We start from the raw sequence: 11,262 nt of genomic DNA on the forward strand, positions 1-11,262 counted from the left end.
CGGAAATCCAGTGGCAGAAACCATGGATGGAACCTTCATTCAGAAAATATTTGGACTTACCAAGGTGGACTTACCAAGATGGCATGCTACAGCAAAGGAGAGAAGGAAAGATGAGGAACAGCGATGTCAATCAGTAGATTATGGGAAGGCCATTTGAGGGAGGAGAGGCCATTCATAAGGGTTGCAGGTCAACAGTTCTTGCCATAAGATTTGCACCAGGGGTGAGGATAAACATTAACCCAACTGTGGGACCATAAACAGTCTCTAAACATCATTTACTATTACTCCACCTCCAGAGCTCAGTGAAACCCAACCGCCAGCGGATACATTCAACAGCTCCCAAAATCTAAAAACAGGGAATTCAATGGGCCCCAATTGGGGCTGCAAAGTGGCACAGTGAATAGCACTGCTGTCTCACAGTGCTGGGACATTGGTTCAATTGCAGCTTTGGGTAAGAGTCATGTGGAGTTTACAGGTTCTACCCTTGTCTGCACGGGTTTCCAGTTTCCTCCCACAGTCCAAAGATGTGCTGGTTAGGTGGACTGGTCATAGTTAACGTAGGGTGATGGGGATCGGGTGGGGAAGTGGATCTGGGTGGAATGCCCTTTAGAGGGTCAGTGCAAACTCAATGGGACAAATGACCTCTGTCTGCAGTGTAGGGATTCTAAAAATACAAGGGCAGACACCCACTTATGTAGAATGTTTATAGAATGCCTGCTGGAGAACCAGTTACTCAATTACCCACAGACCCTCTGCACAGTTAATATGGAAGTTGACCCCAAGCAGGTTGGGGTCAGTTTTCACACATTAATCTACTTAACAACTTAACGTTCACCATTGATCCTCTACCACCTGTTAGAAGAGGGGTTATAAGATGCCTACTAGCAGATAGAAAGAAATAAAGTCAGAAAAGCATACTGCTTTACTACCAACGACTACCCTTCTAAAATACATTTTAGAGACAGAGGAAATGTGACACCTAACTTGCAAGTTGCTGATCAACAAAGTTAATTCGCAGAAAATATAACTTTATTTTCCAACAAGTATTTGATAGTTTCCTGTAATCAATTAGATTTTTAAATGCAGCAAGACCTGGGTGATATTCAAGTTTGGGCTGAAAAGTAGCAAGTAACATTCATGCCACACAAGTACCAGGTATTGACTCAAAGGAAATTACGATGATTCTGTGTAAAAGACTGCTTGACCCACTGGCATATTGTGCCCAAAGATCTAGGGTTGAGGAAAATAAAAGATCAATAGGATAATTGACAAGACGTTTTGGAAATCCTTAGGGAACCTAGTCAAAGTAGATAGGGAGGAAAGGTTAAGAACCAGAGAACACTCATTCAAGGTGACTCACATGACATGAGAGAAAGTATTGTTTTCTTAAACAGTGTGTGGTTAGGGTCTGGGGTGCTCTACCTGACACTGTAGTGGATGATAACTCAATCAAGGCCATCAGAAATTAACTGCTTAATTATCTGAGGAGTATACATTAGCAGGAATAGTACAGGAAAAAGGCAGGGCAGTAAGACTAGATACTTTCAGCGACCCAGAATGGACACAATGGACTGAAAGGCTCCATTTTGTGCTATATATTTATTCGATGATCTCTAATAAGAGATGAGAGAAAACCTAAACAACTCACCTTGACATTCTACAGAACTGCCATCACTGAATCCCTCACCATCAATATCCCGTGGCACACAACGGACCAGAAACTTAACTGGACTAGCTGTATAACTATGACAAGACAAGACCAGGTTGCAGATACCCAGAACTCTGTGTTAAGTATTTCATGTCTTCACTCTCCAAAGCCCATTTTCCCTCTACGAGGCACAAGTCAGGAGTGTGACTGAATACTTTCCACTTGCCTGGGTGAGTTCAGCCTGAAGAACTCTTAAGAAATATGCATCAGTCAAGACCCGAAACGTTAACTCTGATTTTTTCTTCACAGATGCTGCCAGACCTGCTGAGCTTTTCCAGCGACTTTGTTTTTGTTCCTGATTTACAGCATCTGCAGTTCTTTTTATTGAAGGAGAGTTCTTTTTTATCTAGAACTGACTGTGAGACAAAATGCCAGTGGGGAAGGGATGCCCAGCTGATCTCCCCATTTTTGAAAGGTAAACCCTCATGTTGAGTTCAGCATGAAACTTACTTGTTCTTCTGAAAAAGTGATCGGAAAAACTTCTCAATGTTCTATTATAGTATACAGTATGGCACAATCCTTAGAAGTATTGATATACAGAGGGATCTTGGGGTGCACGTCATAGCTCCTGGGAAGTAGCAATACAAGTGGATAAGGTAGTAAAGAAGGTGTACAGAATGCTTGGCTTCAATGGTTGGGCATTGCATAAAAAAGTTGGAAAGTCATATTGTAGATGTATAAAACTTTAGTTAGGCCACATTTGGATTCGTGTTGTAGTTCTGGCTGCCACACTATAGGGAGGATGTGGAAGCTTTGGAGGGGGTGCAAAAGAGATTTACCAGGGTATTGCCTGGATTGGAGTGTATTAGCTATGAGAAGGGTTGGACAAACTTGGATTGTTTTCATGAGAGTGTCAGAGGCTGAGGGGCACCCTGATAGAAGTACGGAAACCTTTTATTAACCAGCACCTATTGGAGCAGGAGTGTGCCGGTTAATAAAATATTCTGGATAATCAAGAGGTGTGCCAGTTGGTCAAATATTCTGGATAATCAAGGGGTCCACATAATCAATATGAAAACACACCGTAATAGAAACATAATGCGGAGGGGAGGCAAGTAGGGGTAAACACATCACTGTTATACCTCATTTACAGCATAAATCACTTCAATAATAATGCAACTTTACCTTGAATAAAACTTACCAGCAGAAAGCCTTCTCATTCACACCCTTAACTGACTGCTCAGGCTTTTCGGGTAACGCTGTATTTGAGTAAAAATTGACTTGAAATTGAATCAACTGTTGATATTTCATGTGGCCATTTGATCGAACAACAAGTATATTTACATTGAGGTAAATACATTTAAAAAGCTACAATAATTGTACAGAATAATACCTTAAACGTCACAGTGTTTAAGGTATATATTTTCTGCCAGTTTATCAATAGTGCCAGTTCATAAAGGTGCTGGTTAAAACAAAGTTTGAGAGATATGGACAGGGTGGATAGTTGAAGTCTCTTTTCCAGGGTGGAAATGTCCTATACTAGGGGGCATAGGTTTAAGGTAAGTTTCAAAGAAATGTGGAAGAAAAGTCTCTTTTTTAAAAATGCAGGGCGTGGTAAATGCCTGGAACACGCTGCCAGAGGAAGTGGTAGAACCAGATACGATAGCAAAGTTCAAGAGGTACTTAAACAGACACATGAACAGGCAAGGAATGATAGGATTAGTTTAGAATGGCATCATGGTCAGCACAAAAGATAGTGCGCTGAAGGGCCTGTTCCTGTGCTGTACTGTTCGATATCCTATGTTCCTGAGCAAGATAAGCCTGCAAAACTCTACAGCCAACAGTGCATGTCTAGTGATTGGATGACACTTGCTAGAATACCAAAGCAATAGATTTTAGAACATTGTATTTTATCTTTTTGCCTTCAAGAGTAGCTGATTGACCAAAGTGCTTTTCTTAGAAAAAGAATTTGTGCAGAAATGTAACTTTTCTCTTTACTGTGTGCTTTGGGGATATTTAAAAGAATAAGGATTTATGCTTCCATATTCCTGACTGTATGTTAATCAGTTATTGTATCTTCATTGAATTGTCACTACCCAATTGGGAAAGTGCACTGATATTCGAGCTCCACTATCCCCAGGATCATCCTAAGAGTTAAAGAATTAATCAAATTTGATATTTGCAGAGAAAGAGTGAGTGTGAGATATTGGAGAGAAGTTGGTGGTAATTAAGCTGGTGGAGAGGAGAAGGACATTGACTTTCTTTCTACATTACTATGCACTCCTCCTGACAGCTGAGACTACATGGACCTGGATGGCAACTTCAGAACAGGCTGGCATGGTGTGGTGTCATACCTCCACTGCTGGTCCCTGGGGAAGAGGAAGACCACATCTGTACCAGCCGTGCAGCAGGACCTTCATGTCCCTGCCCGCATTATGGGATGCCAATTTAGCCGTGTCGCATCTGTGGCAAATGTTAGGAACTATGCAAGGCAGCTTCAGACAGTGCACTCAGAAATGAAGGATCCCGACCCGAAACATCAACTTTCCTGCTCCTCTGATGCTGCCTGGCCTGCTGTGCTCCTCGAGCTCCACATTGTGTACCCAAATAGTGCTTGCCTAGGTGCACAACGGACTTTTTAAGATGGTGACGGCACAAGGAATGCCAGCCTTTTGGTGGATATTCTGGGAACGGTGCATGTTAAGATGGGGCTAGAATTGGACATGAGAGCTCCATCAGGGTGAGGAAGGTAATTAATGCAAATTTAGTAAAATATGACAAGAAATCTCACTGAGCTTCATGACAAGAATCCATCCAAGAAGCCCGGCACAACTTGCACCTAGTCAAAAGACAGTAAGATTACTCAGTCACGGAATTCTACAGCACAGTAAAAGGCCCTTCAGCCCACTGAGGCTGAGACAATCAAAAACAACCACCTATCTATTTTAATCCCATCTTCCAGCATTTAGCCCATTACTTTGTATGCCTCTGCATCTCAAGTGCACATCTAAATATTAATTGAATGTCATGAGACTTTCTGCCTCTACTAATCTTACAAGAAGTGAGTTCCAGATTCGCACCCCCTCTGGGTGAAAATGTTTTTCCTCACATCTCCTCGAAACTTTCCGCAGCCTACCTTCAATCTTTGACCCCTCCACCAAGGAGAAAAGATCAACTTGTGGTCTTTGGAGAAGAAGTTTCATTTTAATCATAAGCCAATAACTATGTTTATTAAGAAAAATCATTGGTGGACCTCTTTTTATTTAAAACCTGATATAGATAAGGTACTTAAATGGTAATTTCCGTAACCAGGAAAATTATTCTTATTTTATATTGTGATTCATGGAGTGGTGGGGCAAGAGTGACAGTGCATTCCTCCAGTCTCAGTCATAACACCATGAAGTATTTCATAAAATGTAATCACCACTGTAGTGTCGGAAACGTAGTAGCCAATATACGTTCAGAAAACCTTCACAAACAACTATGTTGCACTGACCACTTAAATTTGTTTATGTGATGTTGGCTGAGAGGTAAATAATAGCCAGCACACAAGGATATATCTCCTTATCTTCTTCACAATAGTGCCATGGAAACTTTTACATTCACCTGAGCAGGCAGATGAGGCCTTGAATTGATGTCATCTCATCTGAAAGACTGCACCTCCAACAATGCAGTTGTCCCCCTTCAACATTTATAGTCAAGCCCTGGAGCAGGTCTTGAACTGCCTTTTGAAGAAGGAAGTTCCAAAGGCTCACAACTTCTATGAGAAATAATTTCTTTTTATCTCAATCTTAAAAGGGCAACTTCTTACTTTGGATCAAGGAACCCGAGCTCTGACTTTTCCTTGAAGATGAAACATTTCCACATCTACCTGAGATCTTATATACTTGAAGCAAATCACCTCTTATAAATATACAAGGCTAAACTGTCCTACTCTTTTCCATAAGACAACTCATCCAGTCCATGTGTTAGTCAGATAAACCTTCTATTAACTGCTTCCAACACAGCTACACCCTTCCTTAAATAAGGAGAGTTGGTTGAGTACTAGCAGCAAATTTAGCAATCATGCCTTTGACTGCTTCATCCAAGTAATTTATCTAAATTATGAAACACAGAGGCCCCACCACTGAAGACACATTTGGGTGCTCAATTCTGGAGTGTGAAGAAATACTGTACATTTTTCTTTCCAAATATAGCTCCAACAACACTCAGGAAGGTTAATATTACCAAGAAAAGTGTATGTAAGGTTTAGGAAGCTAAAACTAGACAGGGCCCATGAGAAATATAAAGAAAGCAGGAAAGAACTCAAGCAGAGAATTAGGAGAGCAAGAAGGGCCATGAAATGACCTGCAAGTAGGGTTAAAGAGAATCCCAAGGCATTCTATACATACATTTAAAATAATAGTATAACTTAGGGAGAAGGTAGGACGACTCAAGGATAAAGAAGGGAACTGGTGTTTGGAGGCAGAGGATATGGGCGAGATCCTAAGTGAGTACTTTGTGACGGTATTCACCCAGGAGAAGGATATGGAGGATAGTGAGATTGTGTGGAGCATGCTAATATGTTATGGCATTTTGAGATCAAGAAATAGGTGGTGTTGACTCTCTTGAAGAGCATTAAGTCCCCACGGCCGGATGGTATCCACCCCAGGTTATTGAGAAAAGCAAGCGAGGAGATTGCTTGGGCCTTGACCAAGATCTTTGTATCCTCACTAGCCACTGGCGAGGTCCTGAAGGACTGACGAGTAGCCAATGTTGTTCCTCTGTTCAAGAAAGAAAATAGGGATAATCCAGGAAATTATAGACCAGTGAATTTCACATTAGTGGTTGGGATACTATTGGAAAGAACTCTTAGAGATCAGACTTATGTGCATTTGCAAAAGCATGGCCTAATTAGGGACAGTCAGCATGGCTTTGTCCAGGGCAGGTCATGTCTTACTAACTTGATTGAATTTTTCAAGAAAGTGACAAAGGTGTTCGATGAGGGTAGAGCAGTGGATATTGTCTACATGGATTTTAGTAAAGCTTTCGACAAGGTCCCTCCTGGTAGGTTCATCCAGAGGATTAAGATACATGGGATCCACGGTGATGTGGCAGCATGGATTCAGAATTGGCTTGCCACAGAAGACAGAGGGTAGTGGTGGAAGGGTATTTTTCTGGCTGGCAGTCCGTGACTAGTGGTGTTCCACAGGGATCCATACAGGGACCTCTGCTTTTGGTGATATATATAAACGCCCTGGGTGAAAATGTAGATGGATGGGTGAGTAAGTTTGCAGAATAATACAAAGATCAGTAGAGTTGTGGATAGTTTAGAAAGTTGTCAAAGGATATAGTGGGACATAGGTCAGTTGCAGATATGAGCGGAGAAATGGCAGTTGGAGTTTCATCCAGGTAAGTGTGAAGTGCTGCACTTTGGGAAATCAAATGTTAAGGAAAAGTATACAGTTAATGGCAGGCCCCTAAGCAGCATTGATGTACAGAGTGATCTTGGGGTTCAAGTCCATCCGTGCAAGCGGCCACGCAAGTAGATAGAGTGGTGGGAGGGTGCAGAAGTGGTTTACTAGGATGCTGCCTGCATGAGAGGGTATGAGCTATAGGGAGAGGCTAGATAAATTTGGGTTGTTTTTTCTGGAGTGGTGGAACTGAGGGGAGACTTGATAGAAGTCTGTAACATTATGAGATGTATAGATAGGGTTGATGGTCAAATCTTTTTTCTGGAGTTGAAATGTCTAATACTAGGGGGCGTACATTTAACGTGAGATGGGGAAAGTTCAAAGGAGATGTGAGGGGTAAGTTTTTTAAACAGAGTGTGGCAGGAGTCTAGAACGTGCTGTCAGGGGTAGTGGTGGAGGCACTTACGATAGGTACGTTTAAGGGGCTTTTAGATAGGTTCATAAATATGTAAGGAATGGAGGGATATGGACTAAGGGCAGATAGAAGGAACTAGTTTAATTTGGTGTCATGTTCGGCACAACACTGTGGGCCAAAGGGACCGTTCCTGTGCTGTACTGTTCTATGTTCTATGTCAATGTAAGGAGAAAACAGGACACTTTATCCACACTCTATCTGCCACCTTAAACATTTACTGTCTGCATCAACTGTATTGTGAAATCAGTGCGTACCATCTGCAAGATTCATTGCATCCATTTGCCAAGTACCCTTCAACAGCGCCTTCCAAATCACTTATACCTGAAGGGACAAGGGTAACAAGTTCATGGGAAAGGCACCATCTGCAGGCTACCCATCAAGTTTCACACCATCTTGATCTAAGAATACATTGCTGTTTCTTCTCTGTCCAGGGCCAAAAAGCCAAATCTCCTTTTCAAAAAGGCCTATAGGTACGCCTACGCCTCGGAGGTTGCATTAGTTCAAGATGACAGCCACCATCATCTTCTCAGGGCACTGAGAGATGGGTAATAAATGGTAGCCTTGCAGTCTCTCTGCCATCCCACAAACAATTATGAGAAAAACCTCCACTAAATTTACTAAGTCACAGACCAACTTGACTCGGGAACATTGTCACTGAACTTCCTTTCCTAACCACCTTAAGGAAATCCTATCACTACAATACTGAAGGAGTTGAAAGAAAAGGCCCCATTACCACTTTAAACTCAGGATTATTGCTAGAACAATCAAAAAAAAGGATCTCACACACATTATTTATCACTGATTGCTTTAACAGAAGTGACAATTAAGGAAGAGAAAACAGAATGCCTTAAAGTAAAATTGGTTAAATTTTACATAAATATGAAAATATATGCCAAACTGCAGAAATACTTCATTTCCAGTTTTGTTACAGTGGAACAAACATTTTCTTTGTGGTTTTAACATTTATGGCAAAACACTATAGCAACACACAAAATAAGTTTGTGTTTTATTCAGACGTCAATAAGTGCCTCCTTTTCTTTTGAATATTTACATTTCTCCGTTGACACTAAATTCCAGGAAATCTAATGACGTCAGCAAGCTAAACTCAATAGGGTGTGAATTTACCATGTAAAACACACAGAAAGGAGGGAAAGTGCAACATCAAATTCTTCATTAAAGCAATGGCTTAGAGATTTACTGCATATCTGATATTTAATTAACTCACAGCACAAGCAAATCATGCTTCTTTAAATTAATTTATACAGTACACACATATATACAAAGTTTAATAAGGTAGCTTGCTTTTCCAGAATGTGTCATTTGTTTAACATGTAAGTTGAAAGTTAACTGGTACAGCAGAAAGCCTTTACAACAAAATGCAAAATACTGCGTGAAATTTAAAACTTGAGCTATCTTCTAGGGAACAAACAACAAATGGAGCTTGATATAATATCAGGCACATTACCTTACATTTGTACCCAATTAGAAGGTTTCCTGTGACATAGGAAAATAATACTACAAAATAGAACAAATTACACTTATTATTTTCACCCATTTATACTAATCTGCAACATAACAAAAAATCAGGAAACTCAATGAGAAATAATTTCAGCTAAATGTTAATTTATCAAAATGCACGTATGCACTGCCAAAACTGAAATCTGAACATGTAAGTTTAACTATTTACTGAAATATTCAAAATTGATAAGTTCCTTTTGTATATATACACAAAATGTTTTGCATCTTTTGCTGTCACTTTACCTGTTTCTGTATCATTCTGTGTCACAGCCATGTCTAACCCTTTGCAGACTGCTTATCTGTCTCCACCCATTCTACACGAAAGGCTCTTAAGCAATATGCTTTTATAGGATTACAATAAGAAACAATGACATCAGAGTGACATCAATGCCTTACAACAACAGATTCCTAACTGGATATTTCCTACACTGCAAATGTCAAAAATAATAATTTGTAAATGTAGGATTTAATAACTTTCATTGTACTTTCATTATTTAATAGCTCTTTTTTAGAAGGCAAAGCATGCCTACAAACTGAAAATTTAGTTTCAATACAATAAACATTAAAGTGACTTTTACTCATACATAATTGTAGTTTTCTAAGCAAAGAAAATGCTTTGAAGAAATCTTGGCTATTACGAAGTAAAGGGATTGTTGGATCAATATTGGTAATTTTCTCTGTTTAGCATTTAACAGTTTTCCAAAATTTTCCACAGATAAGAAAATGATTGCCATTTGCCTCAATATGACAGAAAAATATATTTGTTTAAGGAAAGTCTGATATTTCTACCAACCATAAAATATATCTGTTTGAGCCTTCTTCCTCTCAGAACAGCTCCGGTAATGCTAACTGCAGTTTCATTCCTTTTAGCATGTTCTGACTAAGGACCAGGTTAGAAGTCAATCAAGACTTAAGGAAAATACATACTAGAGTTGTAAAGCATGGAAACAGGCCCCTTGGTCCAACTCATCTGCACCAACTATATATCCTAAATTAATCTAGTCCCATTTGCCAGCATTCGGCCCACATCCCTCTAAACTTTCCTATTCATATACCCATCCAGATGCCTTCTAAATGTTGTAATTACACCAGCTTCCACCACCCCCTGTGGCAGTTCATTTCATACATGCACCACCCTCTGCACAAAAAAGTTGCCCGTTACATCCTTTCTTTATCTTTCCCCTCTCACCTTTCAGTTTTGGATTCCCTTACCCTGGGAAAAAGACCTTGATAATTTACCCTAGTTGGATAAGAATCTTGTGCTCCAAGAACAAGCCGCACCACTAACTAAGCTGTTCCAGTACAGCTACAACACTGGCATCTATGTGGCAATGTAAAAATGCCCAGGTATGTCCTGCCTACTAAAAACAGAACAAATTCAATCCAACCAATTACTGCCCTGTCAGTCATTTCTCAATCTTCGCAGTGATAGAGGGAGTCTTCTATAATGACTCTACTATCAAGTAGCTATCTACTATCCTCTATTATAAGTGACCAGAAGACAAAGGAGCAGATATAGACCCTTTGAGTCTGCTGTCATTCAATGAGATCGTGGCGAATTTCTAATAATCCTCAACTCCTTTCCTGCCTTTTCCTCATAATCCTAAATTCCCAAAATGATTAGAAATCGGTTATTCTCAGCTTTGACTATGCTTAATGACCCAGCTACAACAGCCCTCTATCGTAAAGAATACCACATATTCATCCTTCACAGATGCTGTTTACTGGGTGCCAGTTGTTGCTTTTCTTCATGTATGAGTCAAAGCAAGGAGAGGTGATAGTGTATTTGTTGATGGTAGGAAGTGCAGTCAAGTTTAATTCTGTCCTGACCTGATTTTTCAGCAATGGCCAAAATAAAAAAAAACTTGATGTTAAATTGTGCCTTTCATGACCATACACATTCCCAAGCATTTAGCAGCCAAAAATGCATAAACAATCTGCATATACCAAGTACCCATAAGCAACAATGTAGGAATAACCAAACATTTTTCTAAAATTAGTGATATTGTTTGAAGGAAAGTAATTGGCCTAAGATGCAGTGGGAACTCTCCTGCATTTTGTACAAATAGTGCCATGTGATTTTCTTTCAAAAACATTCCAACAATGCAGCACTCCCTCAGTACTACTCTGGAGAGTCAGCCATGATGTTTGCTCTCCAGTTTTTGGAATGAGATGAGCATTCATAACCTTCTGATTCAAAGGTGAATGTACTAATGAGCTGAGGAATG

At 40.1% G+C, this 11,262-nt stretch overlaps 1 protein-coding gene across 2 annotated transcripts in view; it reads right to left on the reverse strand.

Moving 5' to 3' along the window:
* The window catches only part of LOC109914223 (cAMP-responsive element modulator-like), a 31,068-nt gene extending 21,705 nt beyond the window's left edge, over nucleotides 1-9,363 (reverse strand). The window contains exon 1 of one of the 2 annotated variants that reach the window (XM_048611042.1): nucleotides 9,278-9,363. In XM_048611042.1, coding sequence (XP_048466999.1) covers nucleotides 9,278-9,308 — 31 coding nt within the window. In that variant the 5' untranslated portion in view covers nucleotides 9,309-9,363. The remainder of the gene's footprint in view (nucleotides 1-9,277) is intronic. The other variant, XM_020513804.2, reaches the window with a different exon arrangement.
* Between the last annotated feature and the right edge of the window lie 1,899 nt (nucleotides 9,364-11,262).

Source organism: Rhincodon typus, chromosome 2 (assembly GCF_021869965.1).
Source record: "Rhincodon typus isolate 14 chromosome 2, sRhiTyp1.1, whole genome shotgun sequence".
Taxonomy (NCBI): Eukaryota; Metazoa; Chordata; class Chondrichthyes; order Orectolobiformes; family Rhincodontidae; genus Rhincodon; species Rhincodon typus.